The 17,450-nt window shown below is 44.5% G+C and overlaps 1 protein-coding gene across 1 annotated transcript in view; it reads left to right on the top strand.

Annotated features, from left to right (window-relative positions):
* The window catches only part of SHROOM3 (shroom family member 3), a 320,936-nt gene that overhangs the window by 109,295 nt on the left and 194,191 nt on the right, over window positions 1–17,450 (top strand). Inside the window, exon 2 of the mRNA XM_036853462.1 lies at window positions 12,645–12,799. Within this exon, the coding sequence (XP_036709357.1) occupies window positions 12,645–12,799 (155 nt within the window). The remainder of the gene's footprint in view (window positions 1–12,644; window positions 12,800–17,450) is intronic.

Here is a 17,450-nt window from a genome sequence, read left to right as displayed (position 1 = left end):
TACTGATAACAAGAAGTGAACTTCCTCTGAATACTTATGAAATACATGAAACACACATGTGATTTGTAGATTTTATTTATTTTCCGAAGATCCTAGCTTTCCATTGATGTCACTAATGAAAAGAAGTTCTCCTTTCATTTTTGAAAAGTGGTTTATATATATATTCTCTGTATATGTTCATTTTAATAGATGTTCTATACATATATGTATATTATACATAATATGGTATATTTCCATGAATAAATACAGCAGAATCAGTCTAATGAATGGAAACACTATAACTTGAATGTAAGCAAATGGGGCAATTGAAAGGATCTTTCTTAGGAACATGGAATAACCATGCTAACTAAGATGCCTGAAATTATTTGAGGAATGGAATAAAATATAAATAAACGCCTGTAGATTTAAAGAAAGTACTTGCCCAAGTCTTTGATCTGAATGGAGCAGAAACAGGGGATTGAGCCCTCGCTGGGGTCCAGTTAGCCTTGGCCTCTTGTTCTCTCTACAGGCGCCTCCCCTTTTTGAAGCTCAGCGGAGTTCACTGGGATTTGGCACAGAATGACTGAAGGGGCTCAGGGACTCCACTGAGAGGGAAAACAATAGGAGCATACTTTCTGAGAAGGCAGGGATTTGCACGGTGGGCACACACAGGCACATAGACACACCCCCCAGGAACGGGAGAGTTTTGCTCATGTTACAGCCTAGGGGTTCCCAGGGGTCCTCCGCGTACTCAGGGGACTCTGAGAAACTGGTGTGGGGCTAGAACAACCTCACATGTCTCTTTCTAAGACATGAGAGCTGACTTAGAGAGTTCAGACACCAGGAGCTCAAGGGCTCAACTTGGAGTGCAGTGGTCCCTTGTCTATCAATCGTGTTTGCTGGGCTTTCCCCTACTTCAGTGTCCCAAACAGGGGTGGGCAAAGGGAGGATGGGGGAAAGGCAGGGATCCTGGCCTCCATGGTGATGCTCATTCTATTGCATGCAATAAGGGGTGGAGGACTGAGTGTGTATAACCTCTTTACCTACTTCCCCCTGTAAATGATGATGATGATAAAGGCTAACATTTATTGATCATTTACTCCGCATCAGGTATTGTGCTAAGCTTTTCATTCATTATCATAATTTACTTTCATTCTCTCAGTAATCCCCAGGGGTAGGTGCTATGATCATCACCTTCCCTGTTTTTCCGGAAAGTAAACTGAGGTTTAGAGGAAAGGAATAACTTTGCCTATCATCACACAGCTAGTTAGTGGTTATGATAGGTAGAATGATGCCCCCAACCCAAAGTTGTCTACATCTTAAACCAAGGAATATATTACATGGCAAAGGGAATTAAGATTGCAAGTGGAATTAAGGTTACTAATTCAGCTGGCCTTGAGATTGGGGAGATTCTCCTAGGTTATCTGGGTGGGCCCAACGTAATCACAAGGATCCTCATAAAGGAAAGAGTGAGGCAGAAGAGTCAGTGTCAGAGCGAGGTAGCATGGGACTGGCCATCTCTGGCTTTGGAAGATAGAGGAAAGAGGCCACGAGCCACCAGGCAGCCTTTAAAAGCTAGAAAAGGCAAGAGAATGGATTCGTCCCTCAAGCCCCCGAAAGAACACAGCTACGATAACACCTTGGTGTTAGCCCAGTGAGATGTGATTTAGACTTCTGACCTCCACAACGGCAAGATAATGATTTGTTGAGTGGCTGAGGTGGCTTCAGTGAAGCTTGACTTTTATCCTACCTTTGAGATCAGATCCTTCTGCCCAGGGAGCAGTAAATCAAGAATTGTGGGCATGTCTACGTTTTCAGGGGCTGCAGCTCATTTGGATGGTCCATAAGGTGTCACTGGGTAACTTCCTGCCCTGGGACCACTCTCTGAAATAAAAGCTTCCCTCCAAAGGAAAGACTATCTCCTGTTTCACTTATAAATCAAGTTAACTCCTGTTCTTTGACTTTAAGTAAATCCTGTTTCCTCCTCCAAGCAAATTTCTTCCCCTTGGTCTCTGCAGTTGCCACCACATTCTTGTGGTGGAAACAGTCGGAAAAGTATTAAACTTATTAAATAAAACCACAAAACCCCGTAATTCAGGAAACACTTTTATGGAGCCCTTGCTATGTGTAAGGAAACTTCAATGTGTTAGTTCATGTAATCCTCACACTAATTCTGTGTGGTTAGTCTTCTCGTTCCCATATTGAGGCTAAAGAGATGGATGTGGGCTCCCTTGGTGGTGCAGTGGTTGAGAATCCACCTGCCAATGCAGGGGACATGGGTTCGAGCCCTGGTCCGGGAAGATCCCACATTGCCGCAGAGCAACTAAGCCCGTGCGCCACAACTACTGAGCCTGCACTCTAGAGCTTGCGAGCCACAACTACTGAAGCCCGCAGACCTAGATCCCGTGCTCCGCAGCAAAGAGAAGCCACCGCAATGAGAAGCCCGAGCACCGCGACAAAGAGTAGTCCCCGCTCACAGCAGCTAAAAAGGAAGCCCACGCGCAACAAAGACCCAGCACAGCCAAAAAAATAATAAATTAAAAAAAAAAAGAGAGATGGATGCTCAGACATGATGCATATTTTGCCCAAGAACACTCAGTATTGGAAGTGAGATTCTTACCCACGTGGTCTGGTTCTCGAGCCCCCACTTTTTACACACCACACTGCTTCCACCTCTGTTCTTGGGCTTTCCATCCAGGTTATGAGCCTCAGAAAAGAAATAATATACCTCCTGGGACTTGCCTGGTGGCGCAGTGGTTAAGAATCCACCTGCCAATGCAGGGGACACGGGTTCGAGCCCTGGTCTGGGAAGATCCCACATGCCGTGGAGCAACTAAGCCTGTGCACCACAGCTACTGAGCCTGCGCTCTAGAGCCCGCGAGCCGCAACTACTGAAGCCCGCATGCCACAACTACTGAAGCCCGCGTGCCTAGAGCCTGTGCTCCGCGATAAGAGAAGCCACCGCAATGAGAAGCCCGCGCACCACAACGAAGAGTAGCCCCCGCTTGCCGCAACTGGAGAAAGCCCACAAGCATCAATGAAGACCCAACACAGCCAAAAATAAATAAATAAAATAAATAAATTTATTTTTTTAAAAAAAGAAATAATATACCTCCTATTTAGAAAATAACAAAAGAAAGTGACTATATAATTTTAAATAGTAACTGTTGTATATGTATTCCAATTTAAAATAAAACTGTGGAATTTTCCTTGCTGGTCAACTTAAGTGGGAATAGATGACCAACAGGTCATGTTATGGATGAGAGACTCATCCGGGACCCTACAGATAAAAAGGGCCAGAGTCTGGATTAGGGCACAGGATTCCTGACTCTTAACCCAGTTTTCTTTCTTCCACTACAATACACATCATTTTATGACCTGAAAAAGGAGTCTTCAACAGTATAAACCTAACGATTTGGGGTTAGACAAGAAGCAGGTGATGAGAAAGGGAGGCATCATACCTGTATCCTCATGTCACTCAGTGCAACTCGTAGGGGTGTCTCTCTGTTTTGTTTAAAGTCCAGCGATTAGTTTTGGGGTCCAAGAAATGCTTGTTCATTTCATAGGACCCGAGAACCAGATATAGTTCCTTGGAGGAACTTTTATTAATTTCACTTTATTTCATTGTCCCTACTTTATGTACAGCTTAAAACCAAGAATGCCCACCAGGTTGTAACGATAATTCCAAGTGAATAAAAAAGCAGCAGCTCTCCAACAGCTTTGTTTGAAAGATTTTTAATAGATTTCTTTGTTGTTGTTGTTGTTTTCAGGCCGTACCGCGCAGCATGCAGGATCTTAGTTCCCCAGCCAGGGATTGAACCCATGCCCCCTGCATTGGGAGCATGGAGTCTTAACCACTGGACTGCCAGGGAAGTCCCACAGATTTCTTTATCTACTTATTTTTTTATTCTTTCTGTACTTTCTTATTCCTTTAATATAATTTTTGCAGTTATGGAGAGTATATCTCTCCTCAAATCACCAATCGCACAAAACAGCAAACAAATTGTATGTTTCGTTGGCTTGACTGTGAGTTATTGAATTACCCTTTCCTCCCCATACTCCTCCCTTGGGATCATCCAGGAATGAAAGTAGTCAGGAAAGGAAAAGCAATCACTCAAGAATTCTGACGTTAGAACGCAGGTGAAATTCAATTGTGGTAGATGTCTACAGGATGAGTTCGATTTTAATTAAAACTCCAGATAGAATTATAAATGGAAACCATTCCATGTTCGGTTTTACCTGGCCAGGTCTTCTCCTTGTCCCAGTGACACTGAAATGCCAACTCTTTCTCATGTGTAAGCTGTGAATTCTGTTGAACCTGTGAGCTCGTGTAATAGCTCCGGAGTTCTTAGGATCCCTGAAAGAGGAGGGTCAGAAGGCAGGCGTGTTGGGTGTCAGGTTTCCTGGGCACGTGAAGGATCAGGCCTACAAGTGAAGAAGTGTTAGTGTGGGGACAAAGACCTGGGGGATTCTCAAGGCGGCAGGCTGGCGAGCGTGGCCTCTGACTTGCAGCCTCAGCTCTGCTGTTTTACTGACTTTGCAACCCTGAGCAGGTCATTTGACCCCTCTGAGCCTTACTGTTTAGAAAAAGGAGATTATAATATCTTACAGAGGCTTTGTGACTTTTAAGATGATGCAGTAAAGTTACTGAAACACAGAAGGCACTCGACAACTGTTAGCAATGATGATGAGGACTCGTTCGCTCATACAGTAAATATTGAGCAAGCTCTATGCCCCATGCTGTCCGCTGTCCTGAGCACTGGGGACACAGCAGCAAACAAAACAGACCCAAGTCCCTGCCCCCATGGGGCTGACATTCTGTTGGGGAGACAGGTGATAAACAAGACATGTAAGTAAAAAGTATAGTGAGTTAGATCATGATTGAAGTGCTAAAGAAAAAAAGGAAAGATGGGAACGAAGAGAAGAGGTTGTAATTCTAGAGGGGTGGTCAGGAAAGGCCTCCTCCAGAAGCTGAATTTGTGTAAAGACCTGGAGAAGGTGAGGGAGAAGGGCAAGTGATTACCTGAGGGAAAAGCATCCCAGGCTGAGGGAACAGCAGGTACAAGGGCCTACTTGAGGCGGGAGCGCGCCTGACAAACTCCACATGCCACCAGGAGACCGAGGACTGGTGTTGAGTAAGCAAGGAGGAGAGCAGGAGGAAGTGGAAAGGTGCGGGGGCCAAATCCAGCAGGGTCTGTGGTGCACAGGGAGAACTTTTGTTTCTGTGCTGAGTGTGGAGATGAGGGTCATGCGGAGGCGCGTGACCTGATCTCATCGAAGTTGCAACACGGTCGCTAGGTTGCTGCCCATGACGTGCTTCTGATTGCGGTGATGCTGCAGCTGATGCTGTGTGATAAGATGAAGGACAGGACTGGGGGGCAGAGAGTCGAGGCATTTGGTTTTGGAGGGCACAAGCCTGGAGAAGCAGAACACAGGACCCGTCCCAATGGCAGCTTTGTGCTTCCGCATTTAGATTGGGCTACCAGGGTTAAGAGAGAAGGCAGGAGGGCTTCCCTGGTGGCGCAGTGGTTGAGAATCTGCCTGCCAATGCAGGGGACATGGGTTCGAGCCCTGGTCTGGGAAGATCCCACATGCCGCAGAGCAGCTGGGCCCGTGAGCCACAACTACTGAGCCTGCACGTCTGGAGCCTGTGCTCCGCAACAAGAGAGGCCGCGATAGTGAGAGGCCCGCGCACCGCGATGAAGAGTGGCCCCCGCTTGCCACAACTAGGGAAAGCCCTCGCACAGAAACGAAGACCCAACACAGCCATAAATAAATAAATAAACAAATAAATACAATTAAAAAAATAAATAAATAAATTTATAAAAAAAAAAGAGAGAAGGGAGGAGATGGGCCTGACTTCTTGCCCCTTCACATGCCTCATTCAGCTGCTGACACGGACAGACAACTCTCCCCTTTACCTATTTGTTGCCTATACCTGTATTTTGAATATATTTCTATCACGGCATGTATCACCCAGTATTGTATTTCTTTAAAGTCAGCTTCCCCAGATTTGCTCAACACATGTTTATCAATCACTACTTATGTGCAGGCACTATGTTAGGTGGTAAATGTCCCGCAATGTGAAAGACTATAAATGATTCAAAAACCAACCCCTCACATGGTCGTAAGAGCAAAATCAATTTAATCCTACAGGTGTGGATGCATTTACGATTTGAGAAGGGAAGAAGTGTGCTATTTTCCAGGTGTATAATCGCCTTCTCCCTAGTTTGTTAGCTTAGGGATTTCCCACCCAGTTGTACATGGTGCATTATCTGAAGTCATTTAACCTGTGGACAACCACATTCTTGGAATGAGTAAATTCTGTGCAGGTGAAATTGGACAAACAACGCCAGTGACCTCTTTAGCTGCTCAAGTATTGGTCCAAAGGTTTAAAACACTAAGCTTCATTTTTCACTGAGTCTTATTGACGGACAGTATCAGCAGAGCTTGAGGTTAGAGATATAATCCTCTTTGATGAATCGTTCAAGAGAATTATTGTTAAACCTTTTGTAAATACGAATTTTTAAAAAAAGTTATAATAATGATTTTAGATAAACGGTGTGCACAATCGACATAAACTTAAGATTTAAGCAGGGCTTCCCTGGTAGTGCAGTGGTTAAGAATCCACCTGCCAATGCAGGGGACATGGGTTCGAGTCCTGGTCCGGGAAGATCCCACATGCCGCGGAGCAACTAAGCCCGTGTGCCACAACTACTGAGACTGCACTCTAGAGCCCGCGAGCCACAACTACTGAGCCCGTGTGCCACAACTACTGAAGCCTGCATGCCTAGAGATAACGCTCCGCAACAAGAGAAGCCACCACAATGAGAAGCCCACGCATTGCAACGAAGAGTAGCCCCTGCACGCCGCAACTAGAGAAAGCCTGCGTGCAGCAATGAAGACCCAATGCAGCCAAAATAATAATAATAATAAAGAAATTCATGAATCTTGATTGGTTCATAGATTTAAGAAAACAAAAGATTTATGCATTTAGCTAGCCTCAATAGATTGAACTCAATTATGTTACCACTGCACCAGCAAATGCATCTCAACATCTCAATTTCTCATTTGTGATAGTAAATGGAGACAACAATATAGATTATGGTAATTCACAGCCCTGTTTTAGCCAATAGCTCCAACTTTCTTGGCAAACAGGTGTACTATCTGAGTTACCAACAGGTAGAATACCCACTGACACTGATGCTGCCAAATAGGAAGGCAGCAGAAGGGCCAGCGGCAGAGGAGGAGGAGGGCAACATGGGGGTCCCAGGTAATCCACAGACTAATATGGCAGCCCTTAATGTGGTTAGCTGAAAGGAGTTAGATGAGGGGTCTACACTTTGTGCCCAACTGGCTCAATTCAAGGCTCACTTGGGCCTATTGGGTAGAACCCCTGGGTAAATCCTAGCACCAAGCAGACCTCCTAGGACTCCTATGATTCACTAGAAATCGCCTGGCCTCCCAGGGAGAGTTGTGTTTATGGATGAATTGAAACACCCAAAGAACAGAAAGAACCCAGGCTTGTTTGGATCACTATATGTTCTCTGAACTGCCTCCGTGAATGTGCAAGTATTTTAATACAAAGCTATGAAATATACTAAGAACATACTAGAATGTAAACTCCAAGAAAGGAGAACATAAAGTTTGTTCCCTTCCTTGACTTTTCACCAGTCCTAGAACAGCACCTGACACATGGTGGATGCTCAAAAGATACTTGGGATGAAAGAGTTTCTGACCTCTAGGAGTTTAAAACCTAGAAGAGGGGATAGGGCATGGTCAGAAATACCCATGACAAAGGTTAGTGCTGTGGCTTGTCTCCAGGCAGGTAGAAATGGTTTAGAGGAGAAAGAGAGAGATCCAATCTGGGTTGATGCGAAGTTTCATGATGGAGGAGGGGTCTTTGGAGGAAAAAGGAGGAAGAGGAAAAAAGAAACTGAAAATACAGGGTAAGGGCTTAGTGTTAGAGGAAAGGTCTAAAAGTCATCTCCGGTAGGAATTAAAACCTGAAGACAGCATGAATCAATCAGAGAGAGTTTGGAGAGATCTGAGAATCAATTTGTAGAGCAGGTGCCCAACTGATGGTTGGTAAATAAATACCATACCAAAAAATCATCCCAGCCCCCACTTTTTTCAGTTTTATTTATAAATAATTGTTTTTATTTTTCGGCCATGCTGCGTGGCTTGCGGAACCTTAGTTCCCCGACCAGGGATCAAACCCAGGGCCCCGTAAGTGAAAGCGCCGCGTCCTAACCACTGGATTGCCAGGGACTTTCCTGACTTGTTAAAAGTAAGCATTTTAAGCCTCAAAGTTCTGTACAAAGTGAAAAGATTATGAGAAACTCTGTAAATACAAAGTGTTATGGAAATAGTTTATCAGAACAGTGAACAACAAAACTCTTTATGCCATTCTTCCTCGTAACATTTGCTTTCGCATTAAATCAGTCATGAGAAGACCATGATATAAACTACACAAATGAGCTTTTCTTGACTTCCTTTTTTATGTAAGAAATTGGTCATTTCCTAGGTCTCATTTCATTCTCATCTTATTGAAAACGTTGGCAAACAATACAGAGGGGATTCAATTCTACAAACTGGAATTTAAACGGGATTGTTGTATCTGTGGTGTTCGTCGTTGTCCCCTCAGCTTTTAGCTCCATACCTGACACACAGTAGATGCTCAGTGAATCTTTGTTGCATGAGTGAACCAATACGAGGAGGTCCTGTGCACAGAGCTCTGGGGAGGCATTCCGGGGTAAGTAAAGATGGAGTCTAGGTTCCTATCTTCAGAGCTCAGAGCCAAGCTGGGGATGGGGTGGGACTATGGACGGGGAATAGGCACGGACATAAATATCTCCGCTGAAAGACAAGGTGTGATAACCACAAGCAGTATGTTAAAGTAGCATAAAAATAATACATTATTTAGATGTCACTACAGTTTGTTATTTTATTTATTTGGTTCTCTGACAATGCGGGGGGGAAAAGGGGATACTTCTTTTTTTTTTTTAACATCTTTATTGGAGTATAATTGCTTTACAATGGTGTGTAAGGGGATACTTCTTAAAAGACAGATTGCAGGTGCAAAGGGGTGGAGTGGGTATTGATGAGAGGCATGAAAAGGCTTAGAGGAGACAGGAGTTGAACTTGGCCTCAAAGAATGGGTAGTCATTCGAGCTCACCTTTATTGGATACGCACTATGTGCTGGGAACTGTTTAAGCCCTTTACTTGCGTGAACTCACTTGATCCTCACAACAGTCTCTGTGGTAAGTACTATCATCATACAGAAGAGGAAACTGAGGCACAGTAGCATTAAATAACCTGGGTTTCCCTGGTGGTGCAGTGGTTAAGAATCCACCTGCCAATGCAGGCGACACGGGTTCGAGCCCTGGTGCAGGAGGATCCCACATGCCACGGAGCAACTAGACCCGTGCGCTGCAACTACTGAGCCTGTGCTCTAGAGCCCGCGAGCCACAACTGCTGAGCCCGCGTGCCACAACTACTGAAGCCCGCATGCCTAGAGCCAGTGCTCCGCAACAAGAGAAGCCACTGCAATGAGAGGCCCGCGCACCGCAACAAAGAGTAGCCCCCGCTCGCCGCAACTAGAGAAAGCCCACGCACAGCAACGAAGACCCAAAGCAGCCAGAAATAAATAAATAAATAAATAAATAAATTTATTTAAAAAAAGATTAAATAACCTGCCTAAAGTCACACAGCTAGGAAGTGTGTGACAGAGCCAGATAGTCTGATTCCGGAGCCCTAGCTCTTAACCATGAGGGTATACTGCAGCTTTTATAGGTGTCCATGGGCGCTGTAGGTAGCAGGGAGCAATCCAGGTAGAGGGAAATCTGAGTTGCTGGTGTGGGGCCTTGAGGTTAGAGTGGGCCCGGTGTGTTTGGGGGAAAGGTGAATTTACAGAAGGTCGGCAGGGATAGTAGGATGAATAGAAAAGCAGGGGGAAATGACCAACGATAAAGAATAGCTAAATGAATCATACCAAGATGTTAGAGTAGAATCTGATATAAATGGAAGTATCTTCATGATACATGATTTTTGATAACAATAGCTACCACTTTTGAAATCCTACCATAAGCCAGGAACCGTGTTTACCAGTTCATGTGGCTCATCTCATTAATCCTCTCTGCAGCGCTGGGAGGCAGTGCTGTTATTATCCTTGCTTCATAAAGGAGATGTCTGAAGCCTAGAGAGAATAAGTGACTCCCTCCTTTAGGCTATTTGTCTGACTCAAACTCTTAACCACCTCAGTTTAATGCCTCTCTGTTAAATGCCAAAAGGTGGTTGAGGAGGTGTGTATAGTGTGGTATTTCTGTAAAAAGAAAAATATGTATACACAGGTCTTCTTTGACTTACAATGGGGTTACGTCAAAATAAATTCATTGTAAGTTGACAATATCGTTAAGTCGAAAATGCATTTACTACATCTAACTTACTGCACTTAGCTTAGCTTAGCCCACCTTAAACATGCTCAGAACACTTACATTAGCCTACAGTTGGTCAAATCATCTAAAACGAAGTCTGTTTAGTAATAGTGTTGAATATTTCATGTAATTTATCGACTACTATATTGCAAGTGAAAACAGGATGGTTGTAAGGTTACAGAATGGTTAGCAGTGTCTCAGTCATCCACCTTGGTGATCACGTGGCTGACTGGGAGCTGTGGTTGCTGCCTTGCCCAGCATCATGACTACACATCGCTAGTCCAGGAGAAGTTCAAAGTACAGTTTCTCGGGCTTCCCTGGTGGCGCAGTGGTTGAGAATCTGCCTGCCAATGCAGGGGACACGGGTTCGAGCCCTGGTCTGGGAAGATCCCACATGCCGCGGAGCAACTAGGCCCGTGAGCCACAACTACTGTACCTGCGCGTCTGGAGCTTGTGCTCCGCAACAAGAGAGGCCGCGATAGTGAGAGGCCCGTGCACCGCGATGAAGAGTGGCCCCCGCTTGCTGCAACTAGAGAAAGCCCTCGCACAGAAATGAAGACCCAACACAGCCATAAATAAATAAATAAATAAATAAATTAAAAACCTATGCAAAGTACAGTTTCTACTGAATGAGTATCACTTGCACATCACTGTAAAGTAGAAAAATCGTAAATTGAACCATAGTAAGTCAGGGACCATCTGTATATGAAATTCATAAGCTACACTGTAAACAGTGGTTACCTTTAGAGAGTAACATGGCGGGAGCCAGGGTAAGATTCACTTTTCCCTTTCCCTTTACACACTTTCTGAATTGTTTTCATCCTTTATAATAAACTAATGAATATATAGTGATTTAATAATAAATTAGTGAACATGATCTTAAAAATAAAGTATTACTTTTAGCTGCTAAAATAAAAGCTAGTGAGGACCAAATTCACAAAATTATTATAGGAATTTGGTTTATTTTATATATCTTGAGACCTATTGAAGGTTTTTGAACATGGGGGCAATTCTGGAGAGTAATTATTGAAAAAAGAAAAAATATGGGTCAGGTTTGTCTACTTGTTTTTTGTTTTTGTTTTATTTTTTCCCTTTTTATTCCCTTTCGTCATTATTGACACGCCACAGGATCAAGCATTATTTTGCTCTGTTGGTTTCCAAAGCACTTCACCAACTTCTAACATAACACATCAGTTACTTGATAATTATGTTTAGTGCTTGCTTCCTGCCTCTGCCCTAAGCACCAGAAGAGCAAGGGTTTCTGTCTGTTTTGTCCACTGTTACAGCCTTATCTCCTGGAACAATTTCTGGCATACAGCAAGTGTTGCATCACTTTGTTGAATGAATTCCACTTTTCAATAGACTTTGTTTTTTATAGCAGTTTTAGGTTCACAGCAAAACTGAGCAGAAAGTAGAGAGCGTTTCCATATACCCCCTGCTCCTCACTGCCTTGCATAGCCTCTCCCATTATCAACATCCCCAACACAGTGGTGTATTTGTTACAACTGATGAACCTACAGTGACACATCATTATCACCCAAAGTCCATAGCTTACGTTAGGGTTCACTCTTGGTGTTGTATGTTCTATGGTGTGATGTCATGTATCCAACCTTATAGTGTCACACAGAATAGTTTCACTGTCCTAAACATCCTATGTGCTCTGCCTATTCTTCCCAACTATCTAACCACTCATCTTTCTATTGTTGCCATAATTTTGCCTTTTCCAGAATGTCATAGAGTTGGAATCATTCCATACGTAGCCTTTTGAGATTGGCTTCTTTCACTTAATAACATGCATTTAAAGTTCTTCCATGCCTTTTCATGGACTGTTAGTTCCTTTCTTTTTAGTGCTGAATAATATTCCATTGTCCGGAGGTACCACAGTTTATTTACCCAATGAGTTAGTTAGCATTTTAGACAATAAAAAATAAATGAAGTAAGAAGAACGCCACTTCTAAAGGAATATAACAGTTGCTTTGAGGGACTTTGGATGGAGGTCGTGAGCGGTTTTGGATGGAAACCGAGTTCTTTCACCCCTTCAGCCTAGGTTTCCGAGCGCCCTCTGTGGGCGGGCTGGGGGCTGGAAGGTGTGGAGACAGGAGGCCGTCCGTGCCTTCTGGAAGCTGGCCGTGGGAGTAGGGCGTGGCTGCAGCCGGTGCAGCGGGCTCTGCGGGAGGCCAGGCAGGGCCCCGGGCGACTCACTTGTGGACCCTCATCTTTCCGAGCAGATCGAAGAAGGGGGCAAAGCGGACCTGGTGAGCTCCAAACTGCGGGCCGGGGACGAGGTGGTGCACATCAACGAGGTGACGCTGAGCAGCTCCCGGAGGGAGGCCGTTTCCCTGGTGAAAGGATCCTACAAGACCCTGCGGCTGGTGGTGCGCAGGTAGGCTGGGCGCGCGCCGGGTTCCTCCTCCGCCTCCCCCTCCCCCTCCCCTAAAGAGCTTGTTCTTTAAACCTCGCCACGTGGATCCTGACGGTACCCCCCGCCCCTAGCCCGCGCGCAATTTTCCTTTTTTCTTGCCCGTCTTGTAGCTTGTGAAAGCATTTCAGACACTACTGTCTTGTGAAACCCTGGCTTTCCCAGCAGGTGTTGGCTTGGCAGGATTCCCTGTACATTTCCGGGCTTGATGACCCTGATCCCCGATATGGTCAGACTCTATGAGGTGTAGTCTCCCTGTGGGACAGGAGAAAGCTATGGGCTTGGTGCCTTAGGGGCATTCCGTTAGCCTCACCCACCCGGGGGTTTTCGGGGTGGGTCGTCAAAACAAGTGAATTCCTGCTTTTGTTTGGTTTGTTTTGTTTTTCTGGTTGTGATAGTGGTGGTTCCTCAGCTGGAAAAGGTTTGGCTTGTGATTGGTTATGATGCTTTAGAGTAAGAAGCTTCTTAGTTCCAAGAAAACAACTCATGGTGATGGAATTACATATGGAAAAGGGAAGGAGGTTAAAAATTTTTTTCAATCATTATTACAAGCCAAGCATTGCTGCAGACGTTTTATATTAACATAGGTAAATATGTTCATTGAACCTGCGCAAGAACCTGGTGAGGTAGCTATCATTATCCTCATTTTATACGCAAGAGGTTAAGTAAGTTACAGGGCAAGGCTGGTGAGTGGAAGAGCAACAAAGGAGCCTAGATACTCCTGGTTCCACTTCACCAGGCCACTTGAGTGTTATTACCTTGACCTACTAAGTCCTGGGCTTACATATTTTGCTTGTTTGGATATTTCTTCATTAATCAGGTTTTGGCTGCATCACATGACAACTAAGTGTTATAATACTTGAGAATGTTTGAGTTGGTGGAACTTCAGGAGTCATTAAGCAAACCATGCCGTTTTTAAGATGTGAACAGTGAGCTGGTCTTCTCATCATGTCTCATTTCGCCTCTTAGGGGACCATCTGCGCCTGCATGCATTCACTCCTCGAGGGTGTGAGCCCTTGCTCAGGGGAACAGCAGCTACTCCCAACCACAGAAACACAGCCTTGGGTGTGGTCCCACCCTGTCCCCAGGCTCTAGTGACTCTCTGCAGCGTGCTGGGCTGTGTCTGGTTCCTCTTCAGGGCTTGCTTCTCTGGTGGCCAGTGATGCAGAGTGGCTCAAAGCATAGGCACCAGAGTCAGATCAGGCCTGGGTTCAAATTCTAGGGCTGCCATTTTCCAGCTAGGTGATCTTGGGCAAATTACTTAACCTTATTGAAGATTCAGTGTCCTTATTTTTAATTGGGGATTAAAATACCTACTTTACAAGGTGATTAGAATGCTTTAATGAAATACTCTACATGGTAACTCATGGTAACAACAGGTGCTGCTGCTATTATTTTTATTATTATTGGCCAGCTCTAGGCATAGGTCCATTATTTGTGGGTCAAGATTTGAGTAAAGCAAGCACTCATCCCAAACACAGTGGCCGATTTCTCAAATAGATGGGTTGCAAGGCTCAGAACCATTAGGTCTGTTCCATGTGTCCAGAAGAGTGTTGAAGGTTTTGAACTCACTTTGGCACTGGAACCCAAAGTCCAACTTGAGAACACTGGCATTTATCTGTTGAGGATTGACGGCGGAATCCACACTCTCGGTATGTTTTGATGGGACTCTGGTGATAGGTTAACCTCTGGAGAGGGCTGCCCTGTTCCCTACTATGAAAAGTAGTCATGCTGGCTTCCAGTTATGCCTTCTAGTTGATGGTGACATGAGATTTGAATTACTTCTTCCAGCAGAACAGGCAACAGACAATCCTGGGGTTGGAATCTGTCCTTGTCATTCACAAATTGTGTGACTTTGGGCCTCTTTATAAGCCTCAATTTTCTCATTTATAAAATAATAATAGGAAATAATAATTCCTGCCTCAAAAGGGCATTTTGAAGATTTAATGTATAAAGTGTAAGTACATAGTAGATGTGCAGTATTTGCTCATTATTATCCTGAATTGGGTTGGAGAGGCATGTGGTGATATGAACTATTGCCATATTACTAAATATGCTGGATGCCTGGTTATCAAGAAGCTCCCACCCTCACCCTTTTATTCCCTTCGTGAATTTACCACCGTTAAGGGGCTGGTCCCCAACCTTACAGAACTGGTCATGACAGGTACAGAACCGGTCATGACAGTGCCCAGGATCTCACGGAATTTAGGAATGTTAATTCACATCATCCAAACTCATAGGAAATTGAAGGATATACACCAGAAGGTCAACGCATTAACTCATTTTGAAGAAGACAACTGTAAGTGGAATAAGTATCCCAAGGGGACCAAGAATCAGTAAACTTTATCCCCACAGGAAAAAGGAAGGACCATAGGAAGTCTGACCATAATTAGGTCAGGAGGTTGCGTGCTGATCTCAGACTCAAGAGTAAAGAGTGGGTCTGAGGCGCCAGAATGTGCTGGCATCCGCGCTGATGGCCAGATGGCCCATCTTTCCATTAGAGACGCGTCTGCCAGGCGGGCCAGACGTTCGCGCTGCTGAATCAGAGCCCTTTCCTCTCTGGACCGCAGGGAATCCTTCTGCCAAAGTGCTCCTCTCCAGTCTCGTTTCTTCTCTGCCCTCCACATCAAATCCCCTTTCTGATTGACACATTCTTTCTTTAGATATGCTAATGGGATCGATAAGGTTACTGAAGAGTCCTTGCACTCTCTGCTTCTGCTGTGGGAAACATTTTGTCTCTAAGATGCCTTTTGAATATGTCTTATCTCATCTATTATGTGTTGATTTTTTTTTTTTTTTTATTAATTATTTATTTATTTATTTATCTTTGGCTGTGTTGGGTCTTCATTTCTGTGCAAAGGCTTTCTTTAGTTGCGGTGAGCGGAGGCCACTCTTCATCGCGGTGCGTGGGCCTCTCACTGTCGTGGCCTCTCTTGTTGTGGAGCACAAGCTCCAGACGCGCAGGCTCAGTAGCTGTGGCTCACGGGCCTAGTTGCTCCGCGGCATGTGGGATCTTCCCAGACCAGGGCTCGAACCCGTGTCCCCTGCATTGGCAGGCAGATTCTCAAGCACTGCGCCACCAGGGAAGCCCTGTGTTGATTTTTATAGTTGAACTCTCCGAGTTTGAGGAGAAGGAGGCAGTCTTTATTTCTCACATATATTTAGAGATGGGGATTTATGAACATGTTTTGGTGGACATGGATAGACATTCCTCCCCTACATTACAGAGAACTGGGTAGAAGCCCCATGCTCTGGATTAATCTGGCTCTATACTTAGTAGAGCTGTCACTTTCCTGAGAAGTCTTACCTTTATATCTTGGCCCATGTCATGTCCAGAGATTTCATTTCCTTACACTTGATTCTAACAGGGTGACTTGTTATTTCATTTACTAGCTTCCCTTTTTTCCTAAGTGATCTCTATACTTTTAAAAAAGATTGAGGTGGCTTCCAGGAAACGTGATTGGGGGGGGGGTCTGTTTCCTGGAGAAATCATTTGCCTAGTGAAAATGTGTATATATATCAGCAGTTCCATCTGTACCTGCCTCCTTTTTTCTTGAAGTTAGTTTTGGGTGGGTGAGGGTAGCACCTCAGCTGGGCAGGTTTCCTCATCCATCATAAATATGCCAAGAATGCAGAGCAGGGTAGTGGTGTTTAGATAAGTTTTGAGGGTGTCTTACCCAGTGACCAAAAACAATCAAAAGTAAAAACACCTTCTTAAAAGGCTACAGTGGCAAGAGAAATGCAAAGTCTCAAGTGAGTTGTGGGTCAGTGACCTTAGAAGGTCTGCTGACCCATAAAGAAGGCAGAGTTTAGTCCTCTGGGAGGAGGGAGTGAAGGGGGTGATGTAGATGCTTATGAGGACAGAGAATGTGTCTGCTGCTGAGTACACAAAGGTCTGCAGCTGGTGGTGGATAAATGGAGAAGAAACGATAAAATGAGAAGTGAGCCAAAGAAAAGACTTTCGAAAAGGAAAACAAACATCTCTCAGTCGAAGGGAAACTGAAGAAGGAAAACCTTCGTGGAATGCAAGGACAGTACAAAGGATGTAAATTAAGAAAGCAGACATGTACACAAATAAGAGTCAATACTCCAAACCCTCTCTAAAATCAACAGAGACTGTATTTGGCAGATGGGTGTAAAATGCATGTCTTAGAGCCAGTAACATTTAGAATGAATGGAAACTAAAGACAAGGGAAAGGGTCTTCAGGTTTAATTTAAATCCCTGAGGGTGATGGCAAGGTGCTTTTGGTACAGGGAGTACTCACTGCTGTTTGCAGAAAACCTAAATTTTAAATTAAAAAAATCAAAGGCTGTATTTCCCTTTCAGAACAGACTGTTGGGGTTAATTGCTGGATATGCATCTAACCTCATGTTTTCACCCTGAGTTGGGACTCTAATTCCTGTCTTGACTCAGATCATCAGGAAGGCATTGTAACCAATGAGGCATTGCAACCCCAATAAGAATGCCCCCAACCACCCATTTTTCTTGGTAAATCCAACCTCTCAACCTCCTGCATCAACTTGCTACTTTTGCCAAATACTATCCTACTCCTAAGTTTGGTATCAATGGTTGGTTTGGCAAAGAAAAATTTGGGGGTATATTTCATGTTAAATG

This window comes from Balaenoptera musculus, chromosome 5, assembly GCF_009873245.2.
Source record: "Balaenoptera musculus isolate JJ_BM4_2016_0621 chromosome 5, mBalMus1.pri.v3, whole genome shotgun sequence".
Classification (NCBI taxonomy): Eukaryota; Metazoa; Chordata; class Mammalia; order Artiodactyla; family Balaenopteridae; genus Balaenoptera; species Balaenoptera musculus.
The sequence above is the reverse complement of the archived record's forward strand: the minus strand, read 5'-3'. Positions and strand labels throughout refer to the sequence as shown.